The following is a 19,036-nucleotide window of genomic DNA, read 5'->3' on the forward strand; positions in this document are numbered from 1 at the left end:
AGTGCTTAAAGGACAAATCAGTTCCCAATTTCAACTAGTAAATAATTTCTTAAAAGTACTCGATTTCCTCTAGGGTAATTTTTCATTTTAGTCTATTGTTCACTACAGGAGGTAAAAAAGGTTACAAACTATATGTAAGAGGAGAAATAGCTTCCCGACCTGTATAACTTTGAGGTAGAGTTGTATGAAATTGTCAAACCACAAATCTGTCAGGCTCTTACAGTGCTAGTGGGTTAGTCAAACCCGCAGGATTGCTATCCCACTTTGAGCAATACTAATACAGCTATGCTCCTGATGAAAACTAACCTCAAAATCTGGGCCACATTGCCTTTGACTAAACCGCCATATAATGATGGCACTTCTCTTTTCAATACAGAAAATGAAAGGGAAAATAGAGGTAATTATGTTGGTAATTTAAGTAAAACAAAATATCCAGATACTTGAGGTGAAAAGTAATTGGAGATTTGAACGATTCAGATAACAATCTGAGCTCTCAATTTCACTTTGCCAAGAATACAAAGCATTTCATAAATGAAGTTTACTGAGCAGAGATTTCCCAATATTATGTCTAGTACTCGTGAGTAGAAGGCTCCCAAACCAATTCTCTCCTTGCTCTCTCAGTAAGAAGGGGCATTAATCAAGGCTATTTTATTTCTCCCACATTATTCAAATTTGCAGAGATTGATGCTATTTACCAATAATTTATCAGGCAAGATATTCTCACCAACATGAAAATATAACTTATGTTTATCCAGTTTACATTCCCCTTTGAGCCTCTGGAGGAGACAGGCCACCATCATGAGAAATATGGGCAACAGCGACCACTGATTCTGCTTTCGTCTCCTACCAGTGAACTTGTTCCCACTAAGAAGGTACCTCTCCTCCTGGTGTCCATCACTTCCCTTTTTGCATTTGCCCTCTATGATTTCAGCTCAGCTCTTTTATGTTCTTTACTGCTTCTGCCCTGTTGTCACTGCCGATTTCATCACTCACTCTGCTCCAGTGACAACCGTTCAGGATGTGGGGCCGTCAGTACTTCGATGTCAGGCCTCCTTCTCCTGATGATGTGTGATAATTTGGCATGAGTTTGGAGCTCATCACTGCACCCTCACCCATATGGCCCTGTCTTTTCTCTATTAGATCTATATTGCTAGCTAATAAAAGAGGACCCTCTGTTCATAAGCCCCTACCTGCAGACATTAGATATTTCAAAATCCTTTCAATTGTAGACTGTCAAATTTTGCAACACTTTTACTTACTCATTCCCTAATTGTCATTGGATTGATTAGGACTTGGTTTTCAACCGTGTGGTATATGTTGGTGGTAATGTTTACAAGTTTATCAGCTGTGATCGTTCATTTTATGTAAATTTGACCAGGCTATGGGTTGGGTGCCCAGACATTTGGTCAAACCTTATTCTGGGTGTGCCTATAGGTTTTTGCTGAATGAAACTAACATTTGAATAAATGAGCAAAGCAGATTGCTCTCCCTAATGTGAGTGGACCCCATTTAATAGAACCAAAAGGCTGACCTTTCCATGACTGAGAAGGAATTCCTCCTGCCTGACCCTTTTAAGCTGGGACACTGGTTTATTTCTGCCTTTAGAATCCAATGGAAACAATGGCTCTTTTGGGGTTTTGAGCCTGCTGGCTTTCTCACTGGAACTACACCCCCAGCTCTCCTGGTCTTGCTGGCTGCACAACATGAAGCTTGCCAGCCTCTGCAATCATGTAAGCCATTCCTGAAACTAAGTCTCTTTATATACATCCTATTAGTTTTTTTCCTCTAAAAAATCCTGACTAATACACTAGCTCACTCTAGGATTTGTTTTGTTTACTACCCAATTATATTTTTTCTAATTACAAATTTGGATTGTTTTACATGAAATGTCTCCCCATTTGCAAGTAATTGAGGAATATCATTCTCAAAAGCAATTGATCTATGATCAGCTTGCTTTTTTTCTTATAAATATGGAATGAAAGCAAATGTGTGCTGGCCTAACAGCCCCCACCATCATGATAGAAAGTTCTCCATCTTGTTATAATTCTCTCCTGCCAAGTGCTCTGGGAATCTCTCTAAATATGCCTCATATGTGTCCACAAACAAGTGTCACCCATGGACTTCTTCCCCTGCTTATGTCTTACTTCTAGAAGTCTACTGCCTTATATCTTCTACAGCTGACAATGCCCTTTCACGAACAATCGTGTCTATAATGCTCCCAAAGCTATTATAATTGCCGATTCTTGAGGACCCAGAGTAGTACTTTGGTAAGACTGGATTCTCCCTGAGTCAGGAAAAGGTTTTCTCCTCAATTCTATGTCTTATTCCAAAACAAGGGATGACAACGAGACCCCGATGGAACCGTCATGAAAGACTATGCAACACTGGGCAGAAGCTGACGCCCTATCTCTCCAGTTTTTACTTTCCCCTTAATGTTTTAAAAATTGTAGGCTGTTTTAGTCAGAGCGGAAACTCAAGGTAAAGTGTACTGGTTTTTCTTTACCCTGAGCTGGTCTCATGGATATGTTTCCCAATACAGGGGCATAACCAGGAAGCTTAGTATGGAGAAGATGAGCTTCATCTAGTTTCAGAGGTCACTGACCTTCCTTATTGCATTAGGCAGCTTATTTTAAATTTAATCTTTCTTAGTGTTTGTGAACATAGAAGTGGAATGCTGAGAGTAAGAAGGAGAAATACTTTTTTAAAAAGTCACTATTTTAACGATATCCATTTACAATTATTTTATTAAACAATCATCTTTTACATGCCATCAGACCTTACCCCTGAAGTGCAAAAAGAAAAACAAAAAGTCTGAGGTATTAAAACTGAAAAAACATTTGCACACATATTGTAAGGTTTCACACTATAGTAACCAGAATATTCAATATAACTAAATACTACATATAACAGCAGGTTTATAAAAACAAAACTATGTAAAACAAATCTGGTTTGTCTCCTTATAGCTCTAATTCTCCCATTTATGATGAAAGAATGGCAAAAAATAATATGAGATTTAGCTGCTTATAAAATGATATGTCCGTTATTCAGTTTTAGAAAATGGTAGATATAATTTAAAAGGTCAACAGCTGAAACAGTAGCCATCCCAAAAATCAAACTGATAAACCAGCTTCAATGACATAATGTCCTATTCATAGGATTCAATCCTTGGATCGATGGCAATTCACTTAAAGTGAGTATCTGAAATAGATTTTCCAGAATATTTCAATACTATCCACAGATGCTTAGGGTCACATAAGTAGTATGGTCCATATTTTTCTTTTTGTAGGATTTTCCCCTTTAAATTAGAAAATACATTTGTTAACGCAGATAAAGTTCAGAATGGTCATGTCAAAGTTATTTTGAGGTAACACAGAGAAGAGGAGATTTGCTTTTTACGTGGTAGCTTCCTTTATATTGAAGAAATTATCCAATCATTTTCCTGATTCCATGTCACTCTGACTGTGTATACACCTTGAAAGAGAAAGTTGAGGCAATTACATAGCTAATTATTGTAACAAATGCTCTCTTGCGAACTATTCAGACAAATTGGAGAAAAGGTGCTTTTTGATATGATGATTGGCTTAATTATTAACGTCAGTGTCACACTTCATTTGAAACAATCTAAAATTGCATAGTGATTTCCATGTAATATAGCAAATTAAGTACTGAATAATTGGTCACAAATGTTGAATAGAAATTAGTTTCTACAGCAGTTTTTATAGTTAGCACATCACTTCCAGGTTTTGCTATTTGTCATTGAATTGTTTTATTTGTTTGATTGTGTGAATAGCTTGAACAAAGGGAAGGTTGATTTATTTCTTTATTTATTTTTGTACTAACAGAGGCTGCATAAAATGTGGCTTTTTAAAACCTTTTTGCAAAACTGATAAAGGATCAAACACTTCTTGCAGCCTATTATTAGAGGAAAATACTGTTTCTTCTATGGCAATTATAACACCTTCAAGAAGACACCTTAAAAAGAAAGCCTCCTCTAGACTATTTGTTTTGCCGGCATCAGAAATTTGTAGGAAAAGGAACTTATTTTCATGGAAACTCCAACAAAGTTCTGTAAAACACCCCTGACTTGTCTTCTCTTCGTTCGAGAAAAAGATAGGAACCTAGGTTGTTAAAAACCCACAGAAGAACACAATGCTTATATTTGGGGACAATGTCCACTTCCCACAACTGTGGTTTGCTTTCCCACATCATAGTTCTGGAATTGAGAATAATCTTTGCAGTTGCCTCACTGTTGGAAGCACAGCTGCTGTCATAGCTGAGCTGTTTACCTGGGAGAAGAGTCAACAACACCTGCTGATGTTCTCACTTGAACTGAAAAGAGAAACTGATCACAGCCAAATGAATAATGATCGAGGGTCACTTAGTATCTTTCCCAGATATATTTTTACTGTTTGCTACACAAACGGATGCTCCACATTAAGGTACATTTCCCAAAAGTTTTTCTAAAACATGAATGTCGTCAGACATAGAAATCAGCCCAAAACACAGGAAGTCATAGAATTAGTAGTTAAATCTCAGATGTCCAAATTGGCCAGTCCAATTAAAACATATCCCCAAATTGGACTTATCTAGAGAGAAAAAACAAAACAAAAAAAAACTACTTTCATTTTAGGACCACATATGCAAATCTAAATGTCATAGCCTTGGGTTTTAATGCTAAGGGGAGAAATGTAACAAATTTAATTTTTCTCTATGCCTTTCTTTTATCTCTATAACCAATACTCAAAAGAAAATTGAAATAAAATAAAATATGACTGATTCTGTAAGACCTAAGTCCTGAATATTGTTTGCTTATCGCCAATATACCCATTAGAGCCATACAAATATGGCTGACGTAAGTGACAAGAGCAATATTATCAAAAGTCTCTCACTGTCATCATGAGCTACATTGTGAAATCTACCAAACCTACAAATATCAAATGCTGGTTGGCATTCAATTCAAATGGAACACTGACTGCAGTCACACATGTTATAGTCAGTGAGCCTTCTCCCCAGAGCAGAACCTGTTACAGTCAGTCAAAGACTGGGTTTCTTACACCATTCAACACCAAACTGGTGGGTGCCTTCCTGTGTAGAAGGGCCAGTGAGCACAGGAGAAGGGAAAAGCTCATGACTCCCAGAATGACCGTTCCTGATATCAGTGCGCCGGTGACGGCATTCAGCTGGAAAGGAGGTTGATTTGGAGAACCTGCAAGTAATAAAACACACACAGTGGAATGGTCCAATATCAGATTCATCTCACCTTATCCCATTTTTATATCTGCAAAACATGTCATCACTATCTTGTAGAATAACATCATGACACTGGATCATGAAACAATCTGTTTGACTGTAATTCAATCCAATAACCAAAGGATAATATGGTTTAGAGGCTTGGTATTCCCTGGGCAACCAAAAAAAGAGAAAAAGCCATCTATAAAATGCTATAAAAATTGACCAACAGGTCACATATGAGTTCAAAAATCCTCAGTGAACTATTATTTAAAATATAACAAACTTATAAAAGCAGATGTCATTATATTTAGTTGATTACAGTTTTGTAACTAATCATCAAAAATACCTGAATTTTTTTTTAAATACTTTAATTTTCAATATCTGTTAATTATCTTACCAAGCTGTGAATTGTTGGTTGGAGTCTCATCTAAAGGGGAAAAAAAAGAAAAACAACATGTGTCTCCACAATATTTATTATATTCTATATATTTATTATATTTATAATAATTCTATAATTACTTTTTACAGATATGTTCCCTCACGTTCACCCACAAGCCCCATGGGGAAGGCAATAATAAAAATGCTTTTAAACCATTCTGTTTTCCCATTCTCTATTCCACATGGCCAAGATTTCATCATCTGTCTGTTTCCCAAGCCCACACCCTGCCGCTGCCCTGGGCATACAAATATAATCGCAATATATATTGTGCTATATTCTTTCCTGCCAACTTTGCTTCATCATTATCTTTTCAATCATGTTAGTGGGGGCAGTAATTGTTAACAGCTATTACATTTTTTATAGCCCTATAGCATGCCATTTTTTATTCTATTATAGAGAAATATTCATTATTTAGTGCTGTTCTATTTTAAGAGTTGCCAATTTGTGGAACATAATCTGCAAAAACATCATTTTAAGTTCCAAGAAGATAAATTCACACGAATAACTAAATGAAAGGAAAACAGGACGTCTGAGCCTGAGTTGTAGTTTTATTTGCGTTTGTGAAGTAAAAGATTGAAATTGTTGATTTTTCACTTTTCCCTAGAAAATGTAATAATAGATGCAATGAACACTTTTACTAGGCTTCCCAATTTTTGTTACCCATTTTGTAGTCATATAGCAATTAACCCTTGAGCTTTACAGTGAGTGGATTTCATATTTATATTTAAATATCTGGGTGTGTATGTGTCTGAGGGTTTGTTATTTGAAACATAATATGTGTGCAGTTGACTGATTTTGGAGTATAAATATTATTACAATTAATATGTGTGCAGTGCCATATGGGCTACAAAGTGCTGTTCCATATGTTATCGCATTTAAACCTCATAATAGTCGTATGGTTTATATATGATTACTAACCCCATTTTACAGATGAAGAAACTTTCATCTGTCACAGCCTCCATGATAAAGTAAACATATGTTTAAATAAAAGCTCAGTTTCAGGATGCTTTTTCTAAAATAATATAAACTAGCTAAGTATGGAAATTATTTTTAGTCTATGAGATGAAATATCTCAAGCTACAAAACTCCAGTATTAGTATTTAAAATCACTGATGGGAGAACCTGATGAGATATTTATAAAATATCTAACGCCATTTCTTTTCAGACATGAATCTTGGCAGAAATGATGCTACTGCTCTTTGATCCCTACAGGATAATGCCCAAAATTAACAGAGCACACATTGACAGAATTCTCTAGAATGGTGCAGTGCACTGCTGTAGGACAAAAACAAAAACAGCACCAATTTTCCTTATAGGGTACCCTTAGGAAAATCATAACCTCCAACCAACATCATTTTATAGACACTTTCTTCTCATGGAAATAAATGGGATAAATGAATGATCTGTGATTAATTCATCCAAAAGATCCATGTATCTCTTTCCCAAGACAAACTGCCTCACTGAAACTTGGAAAGAATATAAAATGCTCTAAAATTCCTTTTCAACAATTATAATTTATTTAGAAATCACACCATTTGCTTTAAAAAAAAAAACAAAAAAAAAAAAACGGTTCTATTAAGGAATAGAAAACATGTTTGTCCTATTTGTCCCAAATTAGGCAAATGTGCTTTGACAGGAAGCCCCCACTATTTTCTGCATCCTGAGGTGAATGAAAGAAGTCAGAATACCCCCTCCTGTTCCACATTATCACCAACACTTTTGTAAGAAAAATATCCCAGGTGTCACCCATGAGGACTTGGCTCTGAACAAAATCCCTGCATGAGGACAAAATGCCAAATGACCCATTCCAGCTCCAAGTTCCAGGACTCTGAAAAAGCGAAAGCACCCTACCTTTGACAGATGGCTAAAATCAAAGCATGTGATATTTGAATATTGTTTGGAATTGCATTTGATAGTGGACAGAGGTAGAGAGAATAACTTTATCTGGCTGCTATTTCTGCATCCTGCAATTTTAGTACCACTGCAATCAAAAATAAAAAATAAAATTTCTTTTTAAAAATCAAAGCACTGTCTAACCCAGAAAGGGAAGGTAGACATTTCCCAGGAGCTTTTAGTCACCACACTCTTCTGTTTTTCTCTCCCATCCACTTGGTCTTAACATACACATATATGTCAGAAGACACCTTCTGGAATTAGAAGAGGTTGCAATACTAAACTTGGTGGGCTCTTCAAAAAACATAAAGTTAGCTGAGGACCTATAGAGAGAAAAGGGGTAACAGCAATACCACAGCTGTTAGAAAGCCAGCAGTAGCAGATAAGTTGTCATTCTCTGTTTTTTCTCTTATATATGTAGTTGAAATAAATGGAAAAAATGAACATCAGTACAAAGATATATGAAGAATGATTTATTTTCCTTTCTTAGTATAAGCAAACTATTTTATTTAATCTTCAATTACCTATGTGGTAAAATGGACCACATATTTCCCGTTCAGAACCTCCAAACTTTTTCCTTTCTACCTTGTTATGTCCATTAATAGTCTATCTCTACCTTTGAACTCTGAGATCCCTGTGGGCAAAGACTGGCCTATTCTCTACTGTACTCCAAGTTCCTACCAGGGTGTCTGTCCCATGTAGGGGCTAAATAAATATGCTCGAATGAATCATTAACTATCCATGAAACTCGGTGATACTAATTTGGCTTGGACTTCTCCATCTGAATGTATGTAAACAAATGGTTAGGTACCATTGTTTTTCAATGATTGTATTTGAATTTCTAGAACTGTATCCATGACAAGCATTTTCCTACCAAACCACTTTAGCATTTGGGAGCTTAAAAGAAGAACAGCTCAGGAATTTTGTGGATTTTGAATTTTGAGGATGTGAATATTTTCCTAAATCAATTAACAAAATTGTTTAGCAATGTTGGGTGAAACCAACCAAAATGGGTTCGATTTCATTAAAACACAAAACAAAGCAGAAGTTCTGAGGTTTAACAACTTATTAAACTTGACCTAAGTCAGATGTCTACAGGAAAGAAGAGGTTCAATGAGTAAACAGAGCAAAAATTTCAAGTATCAGAGAGCTTTGAAGAAAGCAAATCAAGCCTGAAATTAGACTTTTCTATATAAAATTGGCCACAGGACCTGGAAAGATAAATTCTAGCTGACCTAAGGTAAAAATAAAGTGAAACTAAGGAAAGAAGGTAGCCTTGGTCATTACGCAGGACATTAAGTTTATATTAGATTTGCCTTTGGATGGATATGGCTTGATTTCTGAGTTCTGTGTTTATGTGGAATTTAAAATATATTTTTTGCATGGATAGCACAGTATGATAGTATAAACATTGTTATATATGGTCCTTTACACAGTGAGGCCACCATGATCACCAAGAGGAACACCCTATTGCTATTTATCAAAATTATGAAAAATAAATCCACAGAGAGTGAGAGAAGAATGAAAGGGGTCTGGAATGTTTGAACATGCTCTTTTCAAGACTTTACCCGGGGAGAGACTGAGGCCACTAAAAGGCAACCCTAGAGCGCTGGGGAATAAATGTCACCTTTGGGGGAAAACAAGTTGAAATTAAAAAGGAAGAAATCCAGGCATGGCATCAGTGGCATGGTGATTAAAGGCATAGCTCTTTGAGGTATTGACGTAGATATTTTGGGTGGCTAAATATGGTGTGGGTGAAACCTACAAATCTGGATAGTTGGTCAGCTTTGATAGAATTAGAAACGTCTACTTGGTGATCTTTACTGAGGTTTGGGGGTCTTAGTAAATTTGGTCTTTTTAAAAATTATCTATACTAGAAAATTATTTAAAACGTGTAATATTTAAATTCAATAATAATAAATTCCATTTGGTCCAAGTAAGAAGGAGAAAATGAAGTTAATATGGAGGAAAAGTCATCTACATAAACAGAGAGATGTCTCTTTCAAAGTTCTTTTCTTACAGCAAATTGACTCTAGATAATGCTCCACAGAAATAAAAATAATTCTTACTGTGCCTACACCAAAGCATTCCTAATTATTGGCAACAAGAGCTGAGTTTCCATGCAGTTTAATTCTATAAGCTATTTCAGAGAGCTAGATAGAGGTAAGCTTTAGGCCTTTTACAAACCATGAACCAGTTATTTTCAAAGTATTCAAAACACATACTAAACCCTCAAGGAGTATGAAATAAGTTTGAAATTTTATATTTAATATATTTCTGCATTATTTAAAAGATCTATTAGTTTGTTTTTAAATTATGCTATATCTACAAAAGCACAGAGCAGTGAATAATAAAAGCAATTGTCTGGATTTTTCAGGCCCAAACCACTTTTTGCTTAGTTACCTATTTCAGGCAAAACTTTCTTTTCACTGTGGGATGGGAGGTATGGGAGAAAAGGTAAAGATAATCTAATTGAAACATAATAATAGCTTTATGGCTAATAAAAAGTAGAGAAAAAGTATTAGAATATAATCCAAATCAGAATTCTGCTTTTTAAAAATAAATTTAGAACTATAGAGTTGGAAAGAATCTTAAAGGCTACTTTTTCAAACCCTTTATTTTAAAAGTGAAGAAGCATTTGCCCAAAGAAGTGAAGTGAAATCCCAAGTCATAGAGCTTGTTCGTACAAAAGCTAGAAATAGACCCAGTTTTGTTGCTGTTGTTGCTGTTTTACTTTGATTTGCATTGTTTATTACACATATCTGTTTTATACAACTGATTCTGATGTCTCTTGTTTCATGCTGATGTAAAGCAATATCCATTTGGAGAGAGAGGAGAGCGAGAGTGAGAGAGAGAGAATGCATGCATAAATATTTGTATACATGAGAATATATCTGTATAAACATTTGTGTCCATTAGATTCATGAGCATGAATGAGTGTACGGGATAGGAGTACGTAATATTCAGGATCCTGGGAGGAAACAAATGGTACTCAAACTGGGCAATTTAATGAGTTTAATAGGATGATTAATAAAGATAACGGAATTCACAAGAGAAAAATCAAGTTACCTGGGCTACGGGATAACGCCAGGGTATCCAGAACTGAGAAGTAGCTCAATGGACACAGTCCTCTGGCCTGATTCTCTGACAGCGCCACCTATTGGCCCAGCCCAACTGGAAACTAGATGGCAAGGTAGCTGGTGGACATATTTCACACAGGCCAGTCTTCAGGGGCAGAGAGAGCAGGGCAGAGAAAGGTAGAGTGGATCCAGGGGACAAACGAAACAGTCCAGCATGATACACTGTGTGTGTGTGTGTGTGTGTGTGTGTGTGTGTGTGTGTGTGTATAAATGGAAATGTGGTAAAGACAACATCCCTTCGTGTATAAGTTGAGTAAACAGGAAACTACTGTGAAATTAAAGTTGTTTAGCAGTTTATCTTGTCTCACAGTTAATTAGTGCTCTTTAGGAACCACTTTGAGTTCTCCTCAGAAGTCAAGTAACAAGCCATTTTGGAACTATCTATTACTACACACAGAAGGGGGGGCACTCTTACCGCTCCTAGTGATGATGGGACCCGCAGAGAGGATGGCGTTCCCAGAAGTGCTCTGGGGGCTCCAAGTGGTCCTACTCCCGGCATCTCTCCTTTCTCGGTGGCTGCATATCTGAGGAGTTAATGAAAACAAATGAAAATCCACACCGGCACAAAATTGTTTCTTTATGGCCATTTGGAAAGCAGATTCTTTTGGAAGAGATACCACATGTTTAATTTTATTCATTTACTTCTGTGCATTTATTTAATTACTTTGCATATAACTGCTACAGTGTTTCTTATCCTGGCTCAGGCCCCATTTCTTATTTCCTACCGCTGTAATTGTGCATTGCCTCATTAATTTACATAGCTCAGTGGCTCTCCTGAAAAAGAGCTGTGTTTATCAAACTTTTCCACTTTTATTTTTCTCAAGGCTTTACTAAATCTTTCCCTGAAATGTTGGTCAGCACAGAGCCAAAGTAATGTGAACTCTCCTTTTAACCCCACCTGATATAGCTACGTAGTTAGGACTAAACTAACCAATGACTATAAAGAAATGCATGAATTTGAACATAATTATAAACATACTAAAGCCATTTCAGATTTAAAAATATGCCTTCATTTTTCACAGGTTAATACTGATGTGACTCTGGGGAGCCTGTCAGAAATATAATCCTTTTATTCACTAGTAAATGGATCTATATTTTATATGATGGCTGTAAGCAATTCAGATCCACACCTTTTATAGCTTTTAACTTTTAATCCAACGGCTTCCCAGGCCATCTGTTCCCAGTCTCTCTTTCTAGTGCCAGCCCTGCCCCCTCCTTGGGTTTTTCCCATCATCTTCCCCTCTGTTCCATAGCCTCACTGAAGGATTAGTGGTCACCTGGTTACTCTATGTTAAGTGTCTGTGACTTTGATCATCCTTTGTCATGAAGTGTCTCTCATGCTCTAGATCTGTCTTCAAAGTCACAGCTCAAGGTTCATCTCTTCCACCAATCCTCCCACTGTCTCCTGCTTTATCTCTCTCACAATGATGAGTACTACCTCTTACTACAGCCCACATCTGTCTATGTTTGCCTTTGTGCCATTACATTTTTGTGTTGTTTTATTCCGTGACTATCTCATGCTCCTAAAAATAAGCTTATTGAATTCAGAATTCATTCATTCCTAGTATAACGCTTGGCACAAAGCAGGCATTCAATAGATCTTTACTGACTGAATTAATAAATCCTGTTTCAAATAGTTTAACCTGATGCATATCCACTCTCCCTATAGAAATTAGTTCCTAACACTTGATAACCTTTCAGCTTAGATAAATTTGACTATTTAGAATAAAGTTGCTAAAAAACATACTGGCATAAGGAAGGGACAGTCATCAGCTCTGCAAAGCTTGGTAACACAGTGCAGGAAGACAGTGGACATTTTCTGATTCTTGTGTTTCACAAATCGGAACACTTCAAAGGAAAACCGGCCCTGCTGGCTTCTGCCATTTTCAATGACGGTGGTCTGAGGGTCCTTGTCACAGCTACATTTTAGGGAAGGGGAAAACAGGAAATTACTGGAAAGTACCAGCCCACTGGGGCTTGTAAATAAATTTCTGCACTGTTAAGGGTACCCCACTACATTAAGAGCTAACAAAATCATGCCATGTCAGAGACATTTAACAAGAGAATAAGCTCACTCAACAGATAAGATAAGAATGACCTAGATCATAAAACATAAATAGATCAGTTTCTGGATATAATAATACCATCAAATTTTAGAGGTAAATTCACATGGTTCAAAAATCCAAACAGTGTAAGTATACGAGGTCAGACAGTTAAGTTCGTGAACTTGTTGCAACATGTTGCTAACCCTTTTTGGTATCAGAGGGATTATTCATTATGAATTTGGACCAACTGGACAAACAGTTAACCAAGTTTCCTATTTGGAAGTGCTGAAAAGGCTGCATGAAAAAGTTAGACCACCTGAACTTTTCGCCAACAATTCATGGCTCTTGCATCACGACAATGCACCAGCTCACACAGCACTGTCTGTGAGAGAGTTTTTAGCCAGTAAACGAAGAACTGTATTAGCACATCCTCTCTACTCACCTGATCTGGCCCCCAATGACTTCTTTCTTTACCCAATGATAAAGGAAATATTGAAAGGAAGACATTTTGATGACATTCAGGACATCAAGGGTAATACGACGAGAGCTCTGATGGCCTTTGTAGAAAAAGAGTTCCAAAATAGCTTTGAAGGATGGACAAGGTGCTGGCATCGGTGCATAGCGTCCCAAGGGGAGTACTTCAAAGGTGAGCTTAGTGATATTCAGCAATGAGGTATGTGCACTTTTTCTAGGAGGAGTTCGCAAACTTAACTGTCTGATCTCACATATAGTACAAGTCTCCCTCCTGTATTTGTCCTTGTCCACACCATTCTATATCCACATCTGTCTATGTCTGCCTTTGTGCCATTACATTTTTGTGTTGTTTTATTCTATAACTATCTCATGCTCCTAAAAATAAGCTAATTGAATTCAGAATTCATTCATTCCCAGTATAACGCTTGGCACAAAGCAGGCATTCAATAGATCTTTACTGAATGAATTAATAAATCCCGTTTCAAATAGTTTAACCTGATGCATATCCACTCTCCCTATAGAAATTAGTTCCTAACACTTTTCAGCTTAGATAAATTTGACAATTTAGAGTAAAGTTGCTTGTATAAACTTGAATAAACTTGTATTGCATCCTCCCAGGATATATGTAAATAGAAGCAGAAGTAATATATTCTCATTGTTGCCTCCTTCTTAAACAAACTATAGCACAGCCTATATTATTTTGTTCCTTGCCTTTTTAAAACTTAGCAATTCATCACAGAGATCTTTCTGTATCAGCACTCAGTGAGCTTCCTCATTCTTTTTCCACAGCTAAATAGCATTTCATCGTGCATGTGTGCCAGAGTTTACTTAGCCAGTACCTATTTCTGTACCCTTGCATTGCTTTGAATATTTTGCTTTTTACAAAAAAATAAATAGCCTTATAATACATCCTTTTGAATGTATGCAGGATTATTAGTACAATGTAACTGTGAGATCATTTAATATATTGTGCCACGTTGCCCTCCATAAATATTACTATATTTTGTACTTCCTCAGTTATGTATGCATTTTTCTTAGTGGAAATGAGTATGTGTATCTTTTCATATACATGAGAGCCATTTGTGTTTCTTGACCTGAAAACTGTTTATTTCTTTTGCCCAAATTTCTGTTGTGTTGGCCTTTTCTTTCTGTTTCCTACAAGTTCTTTATGTGCTAGGAAGAGGGGCTCCTTGCTTATTATATAAATTGTTTTACTTTGTTGTTTGGCTTTGGACATTTCTCACTGTGTGTGTGTGTGTGTGTGTGTGTGTGTGTGTGTGTGTGTGTGTGTGTACATGCACACTTGCACACATGCTCACAGATTTATCTGTATGTTAAATTTCAATATCTTATTTTAGGCTTCTAGTATTTGGGCTGAAGACAGATTTTGCTTACTTCAAAGTTTTAAAAATCTTTCTTATGTTAACATGTTTTCTTCTATAATTGTTAAAGCTGTAGTTCTTAGTAATATATGTAAAGTTTATTATGGTGTGTTAAGTGAAATATAGATCCAATGCTGTATTTTTTTTCATGGTTATCCATTGTCCAGCACTATTTTTAAAATATTTGTTTCTCCCACTGATTTTTGACATCACTGTCTACCATATAGTAAAATCCCATGTTTTGTATCTATTTCTCAGCTTACTATTCTAAACTTTTTTTGTCTGTGTTTAGTCTTGCATAGTATCACATTCCTTCAATAATTTTAGAGCTTTTATTAACTATAATCTCTGGTAGGGTCATACCCTCCTCATTTTTGTTTTTGTTGTTTCATGGATTTGTCCTTTAATTCCTTTTTCTTGATTAGATTAGCTTGTAGTTTCTCTATTTTACATTTTTTCACATAAAATACCTGTTCTTTATTTATTGCAAAATGTTGACTCATATTTCCATTTCTCTCCAAGTGTTATTTAAGAGTTTTAATCTTCCAAGTGCTGGTGACTTTCTGTTTTCTGATATTGTTAAAAATTGCTAGCTATCAATATATAGCTTATTTACTGTGTCATTTAGATCTTCTACATCCTTACTTAATCGTTGGCCACCAGAACTAAGTTTCCTAAGACAGTGTAATTAAAATTTCCCATTTTTATTATATTTCTGACTATGCCTTTTTATAGCTTCCTTAGTTTCCACTTTATAAATGCTTTGATTTTATCTAAGGCATCCTTTCACTATGTTGACATAAATTTCTTAAATTTGGAAAAGTATTTCTGGATTATATTTTTAAATATTTGTTCTATTATTTTTGTTTCTTTTAGGGGGTTCCAATTATGCATACACGTATTGCGCATGTATTGACTTTCCTTTGTCTACCTTTTATGTCTATCTTCTATAGTAATCCTTTTTATCTTTTCCTTTATATTTGTTTATTTTTATTTGCGTTTCTTATTTTTATCTTCCCTGTCCCATACTGTACTTTCTGCTGTGTGTATTCTCCCTTGAATACCTTCTAACTATGACTTTCCTCTGTAAGACATTTGTTTTTTCATATCCATCTTAAATTCTCCTAATTTCCTTTTCACATTCTCGTGGCCTTACCTTTTACCTATCCTTTCTTACCCGACTTCTTATAAGTCTATGTTTGTAACTATGATTACTTTTTAATTTGCAAAATAAAATTAATGTTGGAAAGCTTAATTACAAATCTTATCTGTTCCATGGGAACATTGTTCCAGTGAGTTTAATTCATTAAAATATTGTTTTCCTGTGATTTTTCCACATTTTTCTTATAGAATATAGGAACACTGCCAGAAATGTCTTTCCTGTTTGAAAGAGTTGGATTTCCCAGACCTGCTATTTTCAGGGGACTCTTATGGCAATGTGGAATGTTAATGACCTTCCTTAAGGATTTCCTCAATTCCAGGGCTCCCTCTTCTTTTACAATCACAGAAAAGTTTTTTTTATTTTCTTTTGTTGTTGTTTGTTGTTGTTTTTAATACAGCATAATTGTGTAGCAGAGTTTTCTCTGTCTTTCTGAATTTAAAGATATTTATGAGGGTATCAGTCCTATATTCCTCAGGTCTATTCACGAGCCTGTTCCACAAGGGTAGGGCCTTTGCCTTCCTTCCCAGGTGATTCCTTCACCTTTAGAAGGCTACTTGTGCTGGCATTTAATGAGATCTGCCACTTTGGATGCTCTGGACACTCTTTACTTCTTCATTTTCCATATTCCCCAGCCCTGGTGTCTTGTTGGACCTGAGCCCTGATCCTACCAACTTCCACGCACAGTGATGTCCTCTCCTTCTAGGTCTGCATTTCTCCTGGCTGTTTCTTGGAACTACGCCCCTGGGACCCCAAAGCATTCACTTTTCTTTCCTGCTTCTCCGCCACCTCTCCTGGGACTGCTTCCTGCAAACCTCTCCCTGCACCATTTTCTCTTTATCTTAACTGGTTTTATTGATACCAAATACGTATTTTGGAATTTCTACAGCTTTTTTTCCTTTCTAGTATTACTGAAAATGGCATTTAGGGGACTTTTTGTAGTTATGCATTTCACTCTTCTATAGTTTTCAACAAGAAAATGAAAAAGATTGAAGCCATAGTCATAGTACCAGATAGAAGTGTAATGATCGCATTCCAGATTATCAATTTGTGATCATTATAGATATTTTGGAAAATGAGAAAAATGCCAAAACAAAATGACCCACAATTCCACCATGCATAAATAATCACTGTGAACCTTTTGATGTATTTTCTTACAGTCTTTTCTATTGTATATAATATAAATGAGGTCAATTTACATGCAATTTTTTATGCTGAATCTTTCACTTCATATTTAATGCATCTAAATTTTAAGAGCTACATATTTCCGAGGATAGGAATATCGAGAAGACAAAAAGGGAAGGGATAAAATAGAATTAACCATTTTTTTTCTGTTTTATAAGTTTATATGATTGCAGTGCTTATATGAGCTCTCAACTTACTGGTTCTCTACAGTTCACCTAGCCATTTCCTTAGTGCTAAATATCTGGTTTGTTCCCATGGTTTACTATTTTAAATAGCACTGATAGACTAGAAAAATCATAAATATTTTAGAATATGTTTCCCAGTTTGAAAACATAGAATTAAAGAATATGAAATCTTTTAAGGCTTTTGATACATACTGACATTTTTCCCCCCAAAAAAATGTTACCCAAATTAACACTTCCAGAAATAAGATATAAGAGTGTCAGTTTGACCATACCCCCTGACCCTCATCTTAACCTTGACTAGCCAATAAAATGTATTCTTTTGGTTTCCCATCATATCACTCCCACCCTGTGTCAATAAATAGCAGCGATCTGAGCCAACTGCATTTATAAGCATGATTAGAAGTCATGGCTTAACTCTCAAGTCTGTTCTGCTGTCAGATAAAAATGCTAAAGAGAACTGAGATGATTGAATGCTTTTATGATCAATGTCCCTTTTCCCCAAATGTAGATTACTTCCACTCTATCACTGTCTATTGGAGAATGAAGTTGAAATTATTGGCTCTGATAAAAAAGGAGTGGTAGGCTATTTTATATTTTATATGAAATACTGATAAATGAAGAAAAGCATTTTGGGGTCTAAATTATCTAGACCATTACTTTAGTTTTACTCTTTTTTTTGACATATGATGAGACAGTCTAGCTGGGGATAAATAGTACCCTCCCACTGCCTTCCTCGTGTTGTCAATAATATCCTAGTCATGCCTTTCCAAAGACAGTGAAATATTCCCATATGACGTAAACATTAATAAAACATCTTTGATGGACCTAACTTACTTGCAACTTTCATTCAACCATAGCCTTATCAGCATTTCGTGTTAAAAACTGTTCTCAACTTTTGTACTTCCAGCTTTATAAGGACTAAAAGTTCAAAATGTAAAACTTTACATTTAAAAGCCATAAAAGTGCCCTATAATTTGTTTCTCTGACTTAGATTTTTCCATTTTAATTATCTACAACTGGGTCTTTGCTATCAATGCAATACTTAGACACTTACCTAAGGAAGAGATCATACCGAATATCATCATTCGGGTTCCCTGACGGGGTCGTGTAGCAATAATCCATTAAGACATTCCATCTGAAGAAAGAGGTAAGCAGAATCTAGAGTCAGAGTGTCCTACTGGGTATTAGTTACTAATCTGAGGCAAGTAAATATTGACAAATATCCCATGAAATATAGTTTTCTATTAGTTATTTGCAGAGGATTCCTATTTATTAAAACATTCTCCTAAATTCAAAGATGTTTTACAATCTGCAATAAATTGCCACCCTATATCCAGTGGGGTTAAGGCTAATACCACACACACAAAAATTGTGTACAAGGCAACTGAATAGCCAACACCTACAGAAACAAAGGCATGAGCTGTGTAGGAGCTTTTATATTCACTATGAACAATGACCTTTTGTTTACAGAAGCAACTGTCTCTAATAGATGACAAAGGATATTATAATACCACATACAGCAAAGGAGTTTGGTTCATAAATTGTACACTCTAAATTATGCCAGAATCAGTGGAGGGTGGGGCTGGGATCCACAGAGACACTGTGTTAGGGAGAAGAAAGTCATGAGGCAAATATACAGCCTTCATCCACAAGGCCAGATTGTGCCTACATTTATACTTTATTTCATTCCAGCTCTGGTGTAATGAAATTCACTAGTCCGTGGGAACTGAATGCCAATAAAATAAAATATAAAAACGTGCATTTAGTAATAAAATTTTAAAGAATCACGTATATCCAAGAATAGAAATACCAAGACAGAAATGGAAAGATAAAGTAGAACCAAATTTCTAGAGTATAATAATCTCTTCAGGACAACATATAAATAATAATATATAAGAAACC

General features: G+C 35.8%; 1 protein-coding gene across 2 annotated transcripts in view; it reads right to left on the reverse strand.

Annotated features, from left to right (window-relative positions):
* Positions 1-2,726: 2,726 nt before the first annotated feature.
* Positions 2,727-19,036, reverse strand: part of ZPLD1 (zona pellucida like domain containing 1) — a 509,293-nt gene continuing 492,983 nt past the window's right edge. For both annotated transcript variants that reach the window (XM_074332508.2, XM_019742922.3), the window contains 5 exons: positions 18,189-18,269; positions 12,452-12,623; positions 11,120-11,228; positions 5,630-5,659; positions 2,727-5,206 (listed from right to left, as the gene is read on the reverse strand). In XM_074332508.2, the coding sequence (XP_074188609.1) occupies positions 5,031-5,206; positions 5,630-5,659; positions 11,120-11,228; positions 12,452-12,623; positions 18,189-18,269 (568 nt within the window). In that variant the 3' untranslated portion in view covers positions 2,727-5,030. The remainder of the gene's footprint in view (positions 5,207-5,629; positions 5,660-11,119; positions 11,229-12,451; positions 12,624-18,188; positions 18,270-19,036) is intronic.

Source organism: Rhinolophus sinicus, chromosome 17, assembly GCF_057876585.1.
Source record: "Rhinolophus sinicus isolate RSI-liver-muscle chromosome 17, RSI-T2T, whole genome shotgun sequence".
Classification (NCBI taxonomy): Eukaryota; Metazoa; Chordata; class Mammalia; order Chiroptera; family Rhinolophidae; genus Rhinolophus; species Rhinolophus sinicus.